The 17,698-nt window shown below is 39.1% G+C and overlaps 1 protein-coding gene across 16 annotated transcripts in view; it reads left to right on the plus strand.

Moving 5' to 3' along the window:
* Positions 1 to 8,484, plus strand: part of SPSB4 (splA/ryanodine receptor domain and SOCS box containing 4) — a 143,388-nt gene extending 134,904 nt beyond the window's left edge. For 13 of the 16 annotated variants that reach the window (XM_083849269.1, XM_083849275.1, XM_083849264.1 and 10 more), the window contains one exon: positions 7,182 to 8,484. In XM_083849269.1, coding sequence (XP_083705395.1) covers positions 7,182 to 7,309 — 128 coding nt within the window. In that variant the 3' untranslated portion in view covers positions 7,310 to 8,484. Of the gene's footprint in view, positions 1 to 2,207; positions 2,247 to 7,181 lie in introns of those variants that run through there. The other 3 variants (XR_014588369.1, XR_014588370.1, XM_083849267.1) reach the window with 3 other exon arrangements.
* The last annotated feature ends 9,214 nt before the right edge of the window (positions 8,485 to 17,698 follow it).

A 17,698-nucleotide genomic window follows, 5' to 3' on the forward strand; every position in this document is an offset into this window, starting at 1 on the left:
TAGATGTGACTCTCAGCATACAGCCCTCCTACAACTGCCGACAGGCAAATTACTTTTCTAGGGAAAGCACTCCTGTAAACCATGTGCTTCAGGCATATGTTTAAGACTACTAAATTGAAATCATTATGAATAATTTTTAAGCTTGGATTTAGGCATGTGCTGTGGTGCTTTCTGAGGCAGGACCCATAGTCTCATCTTCCTCAAAGCAGATTACAGATAGCGAAATGTGAAAAAGAAATTGCAAGGAGGTTCACACTTGTGCTCAAATGACACATTCTTTATCAAACCTCGAAAAGCAGCCACTAGTTTGGGGGAATTTTGTTTGGTTCATTTTCATTCTGTTCTGCTTTTCAACTCTTTTCTTCTCAAGAAAGCACAGCTGGAGATGATTAACTGAAAACAAATGATACTGCAGAATATCTGCTTGTTCATTGCTGCTCTTTCAGCTTAATTCTGCTAACTGATGCCTGATTGAAGCTTTAAGCAGTGCACAACTGTATTTTACGCTTTGATGCAAAAGGTATCTGTAAACCAATTCCCCCACCCAACATAAGACAAGGGGGGCAGAAGCGTAACGCTGAGTCATTTCTCTCTTCAGACTTCTTTACCTTCCTTTCCCCCTTCAATATACTTAATTTCAAGTACCAGATTTTTGGAGGTTAGCTCAGATACAGGGGTTGTTGATGTTATTTTTGTATATTTACTTCTTTTTGCCCAGTCTGCTAAAAGCAAGGTGCTGATGTGGTGCTACATAAGGCTTTATTTGTCCTAGAAGACAACTGCTGGAGATGCTGCTTATCAGCCTTGACTGAAAACAAAATCTCACCATCTGCTGCCCGTTATGCTGTTGAAGAAGGAGCGCGATAGCTTGCAGCTGTATGTGAAAGCGCTGCGGGGGGTGAGGTGACGGCGGTGGGGCTGCAGGAGGGCGTGCATTCGCTCTGTCCCCAGCCGTCTGCTGGACCCCCTGCTCTTGGGCAGGCCCTTGTGGGAACATGGGAAAGATGACAACGCTCTTTGGTGTTCCCTTTCCACCAGCAGAACTCCTGGGAGGGGTTGTTCTCCTGGCCCACCTGAGCCGTAACTAAAATGCGATGTTCCGAGGCATTCCATGTGTACGACTTGCTGGGTTAGGCTGCAGAGTTTATAGGCATCTGTGGGAAAAACAGATAAGTGATTTTTTCAATCCTGTTATGCTTTGACTGAATTTTCATTGCTGTGAGGAGATTTATTAGTATTTTTTATGACCGGTCATAGCCTGTGTTCTTTAAAATATTATTTGCAATTTCCTTTCTCTAGAATGTGCCATTTAAGGAACATAAGTCAAATTTTCCATCAGTTGCATCAGGGAAGTCATAAATATGTCAAAGGGGGTGTATTTATGTATCGTATTATGTGGGAGAAAGAATTTGGCCTGTACTGTGTAAAATTAAAACAATAATTAAGCTCTGGCAGGAAGGTTGGAAGGCAAACTGCTGGCTTATATATATTTGTATGTTTATTGTACGTGATAATTAAAGAGTAGTTATAAATTCTCATATACTCTAATTCCCCCTAATGGAAATACTTAGGTCACATTACCCCTTGGCAGGTGTTTTCATATCTGGAGGAAGAGGGAAAATTCAAGAAAAAGATTAAAAAGGGGTGCTTTGGTCTAAAGTATGGTGGGAACGCCGGTGCCCTGATGGGGCGGGGGGTTGTCCATCAGAATGGGCAGGCATCAGACAGCAGTGAAGTGTGCAAAGTGTGCGATGAGAAGTGAGCGCGGAAAAGAACTTCAGGGCTGGGACCGGAGTGGTGCTGAATTCCTGGTGGAGAGGAGAGGGCAGGAGTGGGAGTCCAGCAGTGTCCGCCAAGTACGTAGCATTTATAGAAAACACTATGCCTAAATTGAGATATGAACGGAGGCATCATGTATTTCCTCAGTTTCCTAGATTCTTCTACGCATCAGGCTTTTGCAGAGGCTATTTTCTTTCTGTGTCCTTGAGGCAGTGTGTCTGCACCCAATTCCTCTTGCAAAGTGACATGTATTTGGGAACAAGAAAGATGATGCAGCGGTTGCCTCATTACTGAGAACTGTTCACTCGTGGCACTACTGTTCACACTGCAAAGTTAGGTCTAGGGAGATGCCATCTGCTCATTTCGTGATGTGTGATTGCATTTGTCTTGTGATGCTGCGCTTTTTCTTTTTTCTTTGCCTTTTAAAGCTGCCTATCAGAGTTGGAAACTAACGTGAATTGCTGAGTGTAAGTGCTTTTTATTAATATTTTAAGACCAAAAATATCAAAATATAAGTAATTTGTGTCATTGGTAGACACCAAAATAAACCTTAAATAAATTATTTGTAATTCTTTCTAATTTTTTGTGGCAACGATTCTCACCAAACCTTACTTCATTTTTCAACCAGCTTTAATTTTGCTTTTCTTAAGACTATTTTTATTTTATAAAATAAGATAAAAGTGTTCTTCACAGATCAATGAAAGCCAGGAACATTATGGGTTGTTTTAGCTTTAAAAATTTGTTTCAAAAATGATTATTGTCATTTGGCAAATAACTGTCCTGTGCTAAAAGCTCTTCTCTTGTACAAGCATTATGTAATGTCACAGTTAATAGCATTTAACGTTATTGGATGCTAAATGACTTTAGTATCTCGACTATAAAAGCCTGTTTACAAAGACGAGGCATTCTTGTTGGAGTGCCAGATTGTTAAGTAGCTAGAAGTTGCCAAAACTCAATGAACTTTCAGCCGGTAATGATGTGCGAATTGCTATCAGGGCTGCGTATTTATTGGCAAAATGCTCATGAGTGCTTCTTGTTCATAGCTACAGACGTGGCTTTCCCTTTGTCCTTAAACCATGAGTGCGGCCAGCGGGACGGGTACGTCTAGGAGCAGCTGCGCACCTCGCACGCGGCTCCTCACAGTGGAGGGCTCGGGGGGATCGTGGCCTTGCCTGAGCAAATGTCCATTTATTTATTTATTTATTCATTTATTTATTTTAAACGGGCCTTCTTTGTAAGCTGGTACAAAATTGGGAGGTATGGGAGCTCACCTCTGCCACACAAACTGAGCAGTGTTATTTTCTCACCGTTCTGTTTTCCTGTTAAAAACCAGTTTTCTGTGATGTCACAGCCATGAGAAGGTACCTCTGGGTAAAGAGGTTTCATAATAAACTGTAAAAGAGAAGATTCCTGAAAACCCATTCAGAAACGTGACGGGAGCCTGGGAGGAGGCCCCGTCCCGGACGTCACCAGCTGAGCTGCGGCTGCTCGCTCTTCTCTCAGTTCTGCTGGAGCCCAAAAGGAAACGTTGGGTTTCCTGTGCAAAGCTCGCTGCGTTGCGCTGGAATATCTCACTCCGAATTTCTTAGCCTGGTTGGGAATTCAGTACAAAGAGCCATTCTTGTGAAACTTGTTTTTTTTGCAATTTTGTATTTCAGCTTAGTGATTCATTCCTCCTTTTTTCTAATGGATAGAGCGTTACTGGAGTCCACATAACTTCAGTGAAATGGCTGGGTGTGTGCTTTTCGGGGGATTGAGTTCCTCCAATTCCCTTCTGTTGTGGGCTATTCTAAAAATACAACATTTCTTTAGAAAAAGGATAAAATATAATGCATGCTAGGTGTAGTAAATACTGTGATATTCTGAGTTACCGTTTTCTGCTCTTGCTATGGACATCAACCAGTTAATAGCCCTGTATTAAAAAAAAAAATAAAAAATATTCAAGGTAAAAAATTAGTGTTGTAGAAGAAAAATGTCTTTTCAGTAGCCAAATTTACAGATGGACATGTGGCTTCAGAATATCCAGATTGCGATCTCTTGTGTGTTACAATATCCTCTTCTCATTTGCACTGTTGAGTGTTTGGGATGCACGAGGTCTTTGTGTGTGCTTTAGGTGGGGGTGCACAGCAGGGCATGCTCAAGATGGTTGAATTTTTCCTTTCCGAAGGGATTGAGTTTCTCGCGATGGTTTTGTTCCTGACTGAATTTCTGTGAAAACACAAAGCGATTCTGGTGTTTGCATGTGAGTGAAAGAGGCAGTTCTGCTGTTAGAGCAGATGATGAGCAACCTTGCAGCCATCCAGCTCCTGGCCAGCATTGTGTGCTGTCGTTGGCCCTGTCCCCCCTCGCCCAGCTCCAGCAGAGGACATGTCAAAGCCGGTGAATCACCAGCACCATGGTGTGGGCCACGGCAGAGCCTGGGCTGGGCACCAGCACTGAATGTTAAAGCCTCTCTGAAATTACCGCGTGGTCACAGCTGGCCTGCGGGGCAGCTGCACGCCGGCGTGCCTTTGCCCTGCCGGTTTCCGAGGCGGGGGACTTGGTGGCACCCTTCTAGCCCAGGGTGCTGGAGAAGGGTCCCCAGCTGTGAGCATGCCCTCCCAGCGCCCGGCAGGATATTGCTGAGGGACGCAGCCGGACGCCAGAGCTGAAAGGGGCTCCCTGCTGCCGCGGGGCACGGGGTCAAAGACACCTTTGCACAGTCCTTACACACAACTTCTCCTGCCCTCTCACCATATTAATACAAATTAATACAAATGGCACCACCTGGAATTTGCCCAGTTCTCAGAACCTAACTTGTGCGTCTTCAAACCCAAGCTTTCTTCCAAATGATCCTCATTTGTAAAATACGTAATAAAAATGTGAGATGGGAGAGTGCTTGTACTGAGGCACATAGCAAACATTTAATAATCTTCTGTTGAGATAGGCTGCCTGAAAATTTTCAGTCTTTAAAAAGCTTTACAATTATATAAACTATTTTGAAACCTAAGATTTCTTTTCCTGAATTTATTTTTTGATCATTTAGGACTATTCACAGCTGCAAGAAGTTTTTATTTACAATGCGATCGTTACAGTTTTTTCTTGAGTTGTTACAGCCAGCACCCCAGAAAATATAACGTCTATTTAATATTGTAGGACAAGCCTGTTATAGTTTTTGTGTGTGTGTGGGTATGTGTTGTTTTTTCTTTTTTCAGTTTGAAGTGCTGTTGGATAGAAAGGAGAATAAAGAGAATATAGTTAAATTTTCAGGCTGCAAAACCACATTCAGTATTTGCAATTTAGCAGCTGTTGCAAACACTTCGGGACATTTTCTTTAGCATTTGAACATTCCCTGCAGAAGTGAGAAAAGAGACGTTCACTTAGCATTTCAAACGTGAAAAATATTTTAACCTTTCCTTAAATTGTGTTCTAAAGTTTAGAATTAACTCTGTGTCTGGCTGCACAGATGGCTATGTTTTGCATTTTCCTTTGTCTAGGAGAAAAGGAGACCATGTGATCAGTTAATGGCTTAAAACAGTTAGTCTTTATTTTATATGTTCTTTATGAGACCTCAGGGATTCAGGGAAGATACTTGGAAGATTGTTGTTTATGGTGTAAGACCTGTGATATGTGTTGTACTCCGTGTCCTGGAAATTATGAGCTATTTTTGTTCCTACTTATTAATCCCGGTTAATGAATTTTACAGCTTCATCCCTTAAGAATTAACATTCATCATTCTGGTGTGTAAAAATTAAAACTCGGATCACCAATGTGTAGAAGTTTCTACTTTATTACTGGAACATGTGGACTCTTTTTTAAAACTTCTAATAACTGAATTCTGCATGAACTAGAAGTGGATTTTAAGGAGTGGTTTTAAAGATAAATATGCTTTTTAGTCTTTCAGCATACCACAGAATGCTTTGTAAGCTTTTTCCCTGGTCAATTTTGGGAAACAGCATAATGAACTGTGGACTCTACAAATCAAATGTGGTGCTGGGATAAGTGACAGAAAATCCATGAAGTTAGTGGTGTGTCAATTTTAGTATATAAAACCAATCCTTAAATCTGGTATTTTGTGCTTTGTAATGATTTTCTTACAAGTAGATTTTAAAATTATATCAGCTGAAGGATTGGTAGAGTAACATGTAGATGTGTAGATCTACATATGTGGCACATACAAGAACTCCTGACAAAACCCATGGGAGCTGAACAATTTTGAGGGCTTGTTTAAAAAAAAAAAAAGTTTATAAAAGGCTCTTGCTGTAATATAGGCACATGGTAGATTTTTTTTTTCCTCCCATTTGGAAGTATATTAATACTTTTTTTTTTAAAAAAAAAGGTTTTAAAGGCTACTACTGTTTTTATCCTGTAAAGATAAAATTTTCCTGTAGTCTTTTCTTTTAAGCTCTTACCCTTTTATAGCAACATGTGCAACCAGACGCATCTGGTTAAAGTTGTTCTGGAAGAGGGGCATAACTGGTTAGAGGCTTTACAGCTTTATTCCCGTTCCTGCTGCAAAATTATTTCCATTGCAGTGGATCCCCACAATCACAGGTCATTCACGTTACAATCAAATAGAAATGCTGCGATGTTCCTGCAGTTCCATGAGATGTGCAGATCAGGATAGGAGATCGGGGTTAGGTGGTTTGAGGTGCTGTGGTCACTGTTTGGGCCTCCAAGCTTAAGTGCTATCTACCAGGCATTTCTGACAGATACTTAACTCATTTCTATTAAACTAAGAGCAGCTACAGATGTTGGTTTTTGTGTTTTGGGAGTGTTTGTTTCTGTCTGAGAACATACACGCAGTGGCTTCCAGTCAGCTGAATCCTCCTCATTTATTCATGGGGTAAAGGTTGCATTTCCTCTAGGTTTTCGAGGGTGTTTTGTTTATGTTTTTGCTTCCAATGAGCTTCCTAGAAAGAAAGGCTAAGCGAGTGTCGCAGGAAACGTAGTGTTTGCTGAGAAGTTTGGTTACCCTTGAGTACCATTTCCAGTTCCTAACGTACAGAAGGAACTGGTATGCGAGGGTCAGGAATTGCCAGCTTAGTTCATGTTAACACAACATGAAGAATGTGGTGTTACAGTGTAGAAGCTCTTTGTCTTGTTAGAAATCTGGAAATGTAATAACTTGTTAAGCTGCAACCTTAGAAGTCTGAAGTGTGGTTCTGAGTTATTATTTTAAGCCTTACAGATAAGGAAGCTCCGTCTGAAACTTCATGATGGGTGAAATGGGTGAAATCCAAGCACAGAACTCTGTCTTTGCTTCTACTGAGCATCTTAGTTGCCTCATGGTTGTCAGGTTTTCCCAGTGCTATTATCTTTTTGACAGCTTAATACAACACAGAATCTATGTAAATAATAAAACACTGAGTGTAATTGAAGATGCTGAAAAATTAATTCTTTTTTTTTTTTTTTTCCTGCAGCGGAACCCCTGCCTTTAATGGACTTGTGCCGAAGATCAATTCGTTTTGCTCTTGGCAGAGACCGCCTGCATGACATAGAAATTCTACCTTTGCCTCTGTCTCTGAAAAATTATTTACAATATCAGTAAGATGTCTAGAACCCTCTGGCCTCACATTGGACTACATCAATGCAAATGGCAGAAAATTGTTTACAGCAAAATATAAATCTTCGTGATGGACACTCAAGTGTTATTTAATTTTTAATATATATATTTTTTCTGAATCAGTGAAAGCAGATCACTGCGGGGGACTACTAAAGAATGTGAAAACATTGATTTGATCAAGATTCATGTATTATCTGTTGCCTGTTATGTTTACAGTCATGAAAGCCATTATCTTCAGCTGTCATGTATTGTTTTTTCATTGATGTCTCTGAGAAATGCCAAGAGAAAATCTGACCTGCAAGGTCTCCTGTCATGCAGAACAGAGCATTCTTCAATAATATATTTTTTTTTTCTTTGTCTCTCCTAAACCCCACCCCAATAGATATAATAAGTTAGCAAAGGAAAAATCTCAATAGTAACTTTTGGAAAATGCTTAAATCTGACCTTAAATCCCCAGAGCTGTGAAGAGCTTTGAGTGCTCTGCACTCAATATAATCAGGCCTATAATATCTAAAAGTTCTGACATTCAAAAAAAAAATCTAGGCAGATTGTCTAGAACAGTTTGCGATTTAAAAACATGAGAGGAAAAACTGGTATATGTGTCTGAAAGATCAACTTTTGGACATGGTAAGTGAAGTGCAGTCTATTGTTTTCAAAACCAAATCTAGTCCCTCCAAAGTTTTGCAGTTTATAACAAAGTGCTCACTAGCCCAAGAATTTAGGATATTTGTATTTTAGAAAGCTTGTCACTTTTTTATTTGAATAAATTTATAATTTTTATGTGGTATGAACTCTAAATACTTGGTTCTCTTTTTAATGTATGTGTGGCTATAATGTTTATTTATCTGTTTAGAGTCTGTGGAGTTCTCATTTAACTGTTACCCATCTCGGGGTTACTGATTTTGTTGTTTTTTCCCCATCTCCACCTGAAATGTATTAATTTTTCAGGCTCATCCTGTTTTTAAGATGCTGCTTTCTTATTTGCATTTCTTACATGTTTCAAGTTATCTGCCCGATCAGTTATCTAGTTTTTAAACTGGAAGTTGTTGTTATGGCAGGATGTCAAATGTTTAGACTGAGCTGCCTTCAGCATATTTTAATGTGAATTTACTGATGAATGAGGAGAAAATTTCTAATAAAGTCTACTGTCCAAAATAAAACTTGTCTCCTTTGATGAAGTGTTAAATAACATAAACTTCAACTCTGTATGCAGTGCTAGTTGCCTCCTGCAGCTTTGTAAATGTTTCTGTCCAGCACAATTTTGGAATTGCTGCTTTGCGTTCACGTGTGAGTGAAGACAATCACATCGCAGGCAGTGTAGTGTCCCATTCCCTCTGAGTACAGTTGTACTGAAGACTTCTTCTTTTAACACATTTCTAGCCAGATTTCTCTAAACAACACCTCAGCTTTGTGCTAAATTGCACTTTGAGACTCCGTGATTGAGGTAAGTTGACATTTGACCACCATTCATGGGTGATACAGGCACATACGCTGACATATGCCGATGGTTGCCCTTCTCTCAGTCACGTCAACGAGCAGAATTAACAGATTAAATCAGAAAAGAGAAACGAGGTTAAAAAGCTATAGCAACATAAGCAAGAGTGGGAGGAGCAAGGGCAAGGTAATATAGGGATGTCAAAAGTGAAATAACAAGGATTTGCGCCTCTGGGCTTAACAATGCAAGTTGATGCATGTTTCAGCACCAACTTATTTCTGGAAATGTTTCACTTAGGGTGAGGGGTGCGTGCTGTATTCCATACCTTAGTCTTGTAAAGGGGAAGAAGTTACAGCTGTGGTCTAGATTTCTTACTTTTCCCATTTGCTTTGTTTAATTTGAACCTTTTGTCTTGCTAGGTACGTAGGAGGAAGGAGATATAACAACGTACCCAAAATGAAAAGTAGAGCTGTATCAGGTGATCTTTCATAAACCAGGCAAGCAGCTGTTCAGGAATGGCATAGTAATCCTGGTAGACCTTAATTTTCCTCCTCTGAAATCCATTTTAGGTAAGCGTTTTCCAAAATTAGTGTTGTAGTGTCTATAACTAGACTTCAGGTTCCTTTGAATAATAGCAGTGACACACACAACTGTTGAAGTGTTGTCTTCTCCTTTGTTCTTAATTGACCCAGGCTAACAGCTTTTTAATGTGACAGTAAAGTGGGAACTGATACCGTGAGACAAATGAATGGTGCCTCTCTGTGTTAATTAACCCAGTTATTTTACAATAGGATTGAAATTGCAGTTGGTATCTCTTCTGTGATGGTGATTCCTCTATACCAAATGTCTTTATTTTAACTTTCAAACGTTTTTTTCCTAACATAACTGTCACCCAGGAGTACTAGCTTTATTCTTTTCCTGTCCCCTGGATGTGCTGTTGTGATTCTGTGGATGGTAGATACACCCTTTCACGTAGGCATAGGGCCCTGTTTTGAGGGGCCAAAGTCTTTTTGGTTTAGTTTTCTTTGTCCACAGAAAACTTATGAAGGAGGATATACTATGGAGAATAATAACGATACTTCAGTGTTTGTGCTAAACACCCCTTTGCAAATAGATTCTCTTCCAAGAAGGCTATCGGGAAGCCAGAGTGCCTGTCTGCATTGCTAAGACTGATCCAAGCAGAGAGGCTGAGCAAGCAGTTGGAATACTTGCCCACAAAAAGTACCAGGAAAGCACGTGTTCTCTGTCTTGCAGAATTCCAGCCTGGGTGGTGTGTTTCTAGGCTCCATTCTTAACGCTCACGTTACCGGAATGCAAACATTGTTTACTGTCTGCTTCAGGAGTGACTTGAGCAATAATTTATAAGGTGATGATGCATTGGCTTTCACCCTAAACAGAGGTCATACACTAAATTATAATGCAGTTGAAACTTCTTAGTCTCTCTGTCCTGGAAGGCTAAGTGTGCCTACCAAGAAGTCCACCCTCCTGCATATCTAACAGAGAGGATGATTGCTTATCGTAATGCTGTACTACTTCCAGATTTGCTGTAAGAGCTCTCTTGTATCTGTGTATTTGGATTTCCAACTGCTTTTGGCTTTCATCACACAAAGAAACATAGGCAGTAGGTGCAGGGATTTTCAGCTTTTATGTCCTGTCTGTGCAAGAGGAGTATAGCTTTTTGAGACATGATCTGGAAGTGTTCCATGGCTGATAACGCCAAGACTAATAGAAACTATTTAGAGCGAAACACATGAATCTTTATTGTGGAATTTAAAGAAAAAGGGCATGTGTATGGGAGCTGTAACCAAGTTGTGTCCTTTGTGATGGTTACATGATAATTAGTGTGTTGTAATAGGAAGAATTTCACCTGCTGTTGGGCTTTGGGTCTTTTATACAGCCCCTTTGTAATTCTGAAGTATTGAAGGTGCAGAATCCTTTACCTTAAAGCTGTGGTTAAGATTGTGGACACCTTCGTAAGCTTCTCTTCATTATTTTCCAAGCATTGTCTTTCTTTATCAGTTTACAACTGTTGTGGGGAAGGGGAATGAACTTATCCACCTAGAGGCATTGCTTTTGTGATCGCAGTTCACAAGGGCTGTAATCTCAGTGATGTTTTGTAGCACTTGACTTTTAGACTTATGAAAGCTGTAATTTTGTAATACCTAAATTTGGGGTGCAATTTGAGAAGCTGTTATCCTTTCGTATAGCAACTGAATGTTGCTACCACTAGCCTGACAACGTCAGTACTGTGAAGAATTTATTTCTACTTCAGATTGGACCAAGCAGAATATACTGAAATGTCTGCGTTCTCATCCAGAGGTAATATAATACAATCTGGAGAGAAATCGTAAAACTTAAATTAAGACTTTACATGTGGTCTTTCTAGTGTTCCACATTTTTATCTCAACAGATTGACTCAAACTGTTCCCGTTGAGGTAGGATCTAACTTCGCAATAGTTTCTCAGTGTTCACTTGAAGCTGGGAAAAACTGTTACAGAAGCAGATTTCTATGAATCATTTGGGTGTTTCTGTTAGTTATAAAAGAGCAGCATGCCAGAAATGCTATAAAATTTCCTTCTCATCTCCTTTACAGTTGGTATTGTTAAACTATAACCATATGTTCTCACGTCACTCAGCGGCAATCACTACGCAGCAAGCTCTGTATCAGATCCAGCAGTACTCAGTCAGGTACGGTTCCCACTGACATCAGGGGGGAGATCTGCCTGAGTCAGCACTGCTGATTTTGGTTCCCATGTAAAGATCTCCAAACATTTCCAATACATTGTATTGAATGATACTTTATTATATGTAAGCAATGTCAAGCAGATGGTTTCTGCAGAAGTTTTCCTATTTTGGCAAAACATGCTGGCAAGTGCAGTTAGGTGAATGTTGTGAGAAAGTTGAACAAAAAAATGTGTCTCGTTGAGGCTGAGAGTGATATTCAAAGGGGAAGCTAGACTGTTTGGCTCCTTTATGGTGATTTTCAAAAGCATGTTAGTTTATAAACCTCACAGTGGTTTTAATTCTGCATGCTTAAAGGAATTTAGGATCTTTATTCATTCCTGTTTATCTCACATGGGAATGTCTGGTGACCATGAGATGGAAATCCTACCAAAAAAAAAAAAAACACAAACAAAACCTTCTTCCTTAGGAAATATTCTTTGTAGATATAGTCATGAGAAATATGCAACACACATTGGCTAAAATGAACCCCCTCACAGTCCCCTTTTTTCTCCAGGTTGCAATTTTCCTGCAGATAATTCTTTCAGAGAAGAACTGCAGCATTTTTTGCAGGAATGTTTAAAATAAGTTGTTTTGAAGCTTCTACAAAGCAGAATGCCATCCAACTGAAGGTACATTAGAACAAATTTGAACGTACTATGGTACACTAACTACATATCATTCATGGGAATTAATAGGATATGGATCCTGCTGAGCTAAATATTCTATCAGGGCTTGTTTAGAAATGGAACAAAGCAAAACCAAGCTCCTCCATGTAATCAAGCTACCTGGGTAAAGCACAGCCTGGCATCAGATGCTGTGGCTATTAAAATGTTTGCCAAGTTCTACTTGCATAAATAAACCCCCATTGGAAAAAGCCCTTTAAAAAAGGAAAGGATGTTTTGAGTATTAAATTGGCTTCCAGAACACCTAAGTTGAAATCCCAGTTCTGCCAGAAACTGTTATGTTGGTGACTTGCTGATTTTTTTTCATTGTTTCCTTCTGTACATCCAAAACAGTTGTCATTTGTCTTCCAATTTTATAGCTTGTGTCTGTGTAGTTACACACAAATACACAAGGGAACACTACCAGTACAAAGCTTGCAATTTACACACCTTTTTACATGCCTGTTCAAGGCCAGGTTGGATGGGGCTTTGGGCAACCTGGTCTGGTGGGAGGTGTCCCTGCCCATGGCAGGGGGGTTGGAACTAGGTGATCTTTAAGGTTCCTTTAAACCCAAACAATTCTAAGATTCTGTTGATTTCCTGCATTTTTTTTTTTTACCTGTCATATGCAACTTTTCTTGGGTCTTCTACTTCACTCTGGGAAAACCATTATGGGTGCTTTGAATTCCAGTGAGCTTAGTTTAATTTGTCTTCTCAGAAGGATCAGCAGTGCTTCAAAAAGAATTTGTTTTAGCCTGAAGTTCTTTGCACTGTCACAAGAGTGTTTCAGAATAAATATGAATTTTAATAATAGTTGCTTATTGTTGTTTTAAAAGTATATACTTTAGTACCTCTCACATCTTTAACTCTCCCCCATTAATGAACATTATTCAGAGCTTCATTTTCAGTGACCACTCTGACATTAAAAAAAGAAAAACAAAAAACAAAAACAAAAAAAACCTCCATAGTTGTAATTCAGAAAATTCCTCTTGTGTGAGATCCATGACCTCCAGCTTCCTGCTGAATGTAAGCTGGAAAGCAGAGGTCTGGAGAGTCTGATGTCTTACATTACTTGGTATTCCCATCACCCACAGAAGTGGAAAAGAGTTGTTAGTTGTCAAATAAGGGGCGATAGATAGACACCAGTGAGAGAAACCTCTCCTAGGATGTTGTGTCTTTTGTATTAGAAGCTGAAATGAGTGATGTTTTAATTTTTTTTTTTCCCAATAAAGCTTCTTCTCTTTGGAAGATCTCCTAAATATGTATTTTGCAACCATGTGTGTCTCTTTGAGCATAAGAAGATGCTCCTAACCATTTCAAAATACTAGTCTTCTGGATCAAGGAACTTTTCAATTTGCAAAAGGGAAGGACACACAAGAGGTCTTGCCCTCTTCTTATTTCTTATTCCTTAGTTATTTTTTAATTATGGATTTAAAGGTTTCTGTTTCCTTTCTACTTCTGGAACTTTCTTATTGAATCTATATGTTGTTGAATCCAGGGGAAGAAGTAATGTCTGTTATGAGACCTTGAATTGCAAAAGACCAGACAAACTTTCAGGTACTTTTTTCATGCTTCTTATCTACTGAAATACAAACACCAGTTTTAAAAGTTAAATGCAGATAAAGAACTGTTTAAACTTGATTATACTATTCATTACAGTGCAGGAGACAGAAGTGATTCTGCTACACAGCAATTTTAGGATCAATAAATATATTGGTTCTGTGCCATTTTATAATTTTTGATATTCCTGAGCCTTCAGCAATTCCTCAGTTTTTGTGACAAAACACAACATTCCCCTCTGTAATAGGAACTTATGACTTTGCAAGTTTTTGCTTTTTAGGGTTATTTGCCCCCCTCAGTTGCAGGTACAATCTTCTTTGATGGTGTAGTTTGTTAACTTGCAAAAGTTAAACTTGAATCACTAGTTTCAAGTTATGTTTTACTGTGAGGATCGAAGCTTCAGCCTGCATGTCCTGAAAGCTGGTCTGCTTTATTAGACTATACCATTAGTCCCATTAAAGATACTATATCTGCCTATAAATCCACTCCTACTTATATCTTGCAGTGATCACGCCTACGTTTACTAGGCAGATGTCATATATTTAATAAAGATCTTACCCTTTCATGATTTTCCTGTCAAAAGGAAACAAAGATAAATGAGTTCTGAGAATTTCACTTTTCTGTCATTTGCACAGGGCTCCTTTCTGAGTGTTGCCATAGAACTTCAGATACTTTGTTCTCAGGGAAAAACATGGTAGATGCTTGCTATAAATTTCTATTCTAGAGTAGAAAAGAAGAAAAAAGATGTCCAACACTTTTTTTTTTTTTTTTAAATAGGAAAATAAGTAGTCAAAGCACAATTGCTCTCATTCTGTTCTTACCAATGAGGAAGCTGATAGCGAACTTACAATTTGAGTGCTGTAGTTCTATTTTCCATTATGCCAGTCTTCCAAGGTGAACGCTTCTATGTTACTTGTCACACAGCTTCCTGTTTTACCCAGAGATTTTAAAATAGTCAGTAAAAGGCCCTTTTCTACATAGTAGTCTTGTTCATGCTAAAGCACCATCTAAAGTCTGGGGCCTCGCTTGACCTGCATAGGCCAACACCATCCACATTAGACTATGTTTCTCGGCTGAAATTGGTCTGCAATGGAAATGGGAGCCTTCTGCCTACAGGTCCTCATGACTAAAGCTAATTTCTAACTTCCTGAACTCTCCGAAAACTGTTCCAGGATTTCACCTGAGAGGTACTTCTAGATTTATGGTTAGCTCAGTAGAACATGCAGTACTGAAAGCAGCTTTTGCGTGAGTTTTCTAAAAAAAGTTACTCCTCATTTTGGATAACACAAAAGAAATACATAGATAGATAAAACAAACTAAAACCTAAGGGTATTTCTAGACCTTACTTTCCTTCCCAGCATCAGTCATGAACAGTTGTTTTTTTATTTGTTGTTTTGTTTTGTTTTATTTGTTTTCATTTGCTTGTTTTCAGTTTAAGCTGGAGTGTTTGGGTTGTCCTGATATCTGCATATCAAAGCTTTTATTTCAAACTGCAAAGCTTTTCTTTTAGTCAGCATCCAGCTTTTAGTCAGAAACCGTATCTCCTGGTACAAAAACATGCCCTTATTGTTCCTCTCTTATACTGTCAGTTCCTGGAATTTAAACATTATTTCACATTTTTTATTATTATTGTTTTTTATTAATTCTTGAGAAACTCCCTTTGCTCTAATCCTCTTCTGCAAGAAAGCAGGATAAAATTGTTGCCTCCAGGCTTACATGGAGGTGATACTCCCTCTATTAGCTGAAGAGTTGTGAGATGGCAGGAAGAAAGCCAGGAGAATGCAAATAAACCAGAATTTACAATTTACGGAGATGGGTTCTTCAAGTCACAAAACCTTTGTATATCTTGGCAGGCTAAGTTGGATCGAAAGTCCGATTTCACCCTTAATAGGAATTGCTAAGCAATACTGAGAAACACAGCTCCAGCACACGTCTCTGAGTTCTGTCAAACTCAAAGCAGATTTTCAGATGTCAGTGGTTCCTAATTCAAGAAATTCTAGGCAAATGAAGCAGCTCTTGGCCACCTGTGGCTCTCCCAAGGTCTCTGTGCCAGATGTTTGCTCTGTCTCTGGAGCACAAGCAGAGCAAGGAGGTCTCAGAGCATTGTTATCTGCAATACACATTAAGCAACGCAAAGAAAAAATGTGGGTTTTTGGCAAGCTGTTAAAAGCTGTGCTGCCTGCCCTTGCTGATGAAGGAAGGGATGTTGATGGAAGATTTTCTCAAGAACACTTTTTTTTTTTCCACAGTGCTCATATGGAAACAGAAAAAAAAATCAGCCATTAAGTCTAGAAGAAACTGTTAGCTCATTTAGTATAATAGTTTTTATAACAAAGGTCATAACATTGCACTTGAGCAACTCAAAACCCTTCTGTTTGACTATGATGCTTAGTTGGAAGACAATAAATGTTTTCTCATTCATCGTTTCTTATTATATGTTGTTCCAATTGCACATAACAACAACAATTACTGCTGAGAAATTAAGACTTTTATTCCTCAACCTAACATGATCTACCTTGAGCTGATAGCTACTGGTGGTTCTTGTAACTTCTTTGGAATTAAAGAACAAGGTAGCACTCAGTTTTGTCTTCTCAAGTTTTTCAATGCATGTGCATTGTAAGCAAGTCACAACTCGATCATCTGTTGCTGAGCTAATCTCTCATTCGAATGAAGCAACTCCATCTTCTAAGAAGGCACAGGCCCATCTCCTGCCTACATGCCAGATACTGCTTCCTCTTAAAGCTGGTTTTGCAGTCAGTGGTCTACAGACAGGTTAAAAATAATTAAAAATAATTAAAATAATAAAAAATAATTAAAAAAATCTCCCCACTTCGTTATTTATGTGAGGAACACACTATCCTTGCTTTTTTTCCTTCTTTGTTTCATTTTCTATGGCATTGCTTTGCAAACTGATATTTTAGCTGCATGTCTATTGTGACCCTTATGTTTTTAGCTGCTACTTCCTGAAATAGGCTCTCCCATCTTAATTAAAACCTGATGTGTTGTTCTTTGATATCTGACTTTGTTTGGCTTTTACATCAGCATTGAGTTTGCACGTGTCTAATTCTTCAAGTGATCTGATTTTTTTTCTGTGCAACTGACTGTTTCTCCCTTGTTATCTATCACCCCATCAGTCCTTTTGTAATCTGAAAATTTGACAAACTGTGATTTGATAGTTGCAATCAAATCACCAAGGATGCTTCAAATAGCACCAAAGTTGACTGGAAATACTTTTCTGTAATGGCCACCTGTGGACGGCCTCTTCAGGGGGTTGTCAGCCAGCCAGTGCTTAGCCAGTCAATGTGCACACTGCTGAGGATGCCGTCATTTTCTAAGATAAGTCATCATGTATGAGGTAAACTGTTCATCAAATTATAAACAGTGCCTTTGCTTTAGCAGCTTAAAACAAAGTGCAAAAGTATATATGAGAGAGATTGGTAAGACTGACAAAAAAAGTGCTTGTTCAGGAAGAGAACCAAAGGAGAGAAGGTGATGGGGGAAAAAAGAGAAGAGCTCCCTTACTAAGCAGGAGTATAGAAAAGTCTCCTGTTGACCCTGACCCAATGATTTAAAACAATCATTATGATGATCTCTGGAAAATATTGAGCTGCAAATGGTTCTTTGAGGCTAAGTGGCAGTTTTAAAATTTTGTTTTCCTAGCAGTTTGTTTCTCACAAATTTTCATTTCAGTCATGATCTTGCTGTCACTGTGCACTTTTCAGTGTTGTCTAGTACATTGATTTATTTCTATTGGAGTATGCGTTTTCTGACTAAAACAATAAAGCACTGTCAATTCACGTCTATTTGGTGATATTTCATGAGTATCCTTACGAGCACTACACCAGAAAGCTATCTTGGCCAGTCCTGCATTTAGAGATGTTTATATGCAGTCACTAATTGCCAGGAATTATGTGAAAAATAGCCTGCTGGAATCATCTGGGGCCTACTGCCTCCCAAACCCTGCCCAGGCCTTGTCTCAGGAAAGCCATACTT

This window comes from Anser anser (assembly GCF_964211835.1).
Source record: "Anser anser genome assembly, chromosome: 9".
Taxonomy (NCBI): Eukaryota; Metazoa; Chordata; class Aves; order Anseriformes; family Anatidae; genus Anser; species Anser anser.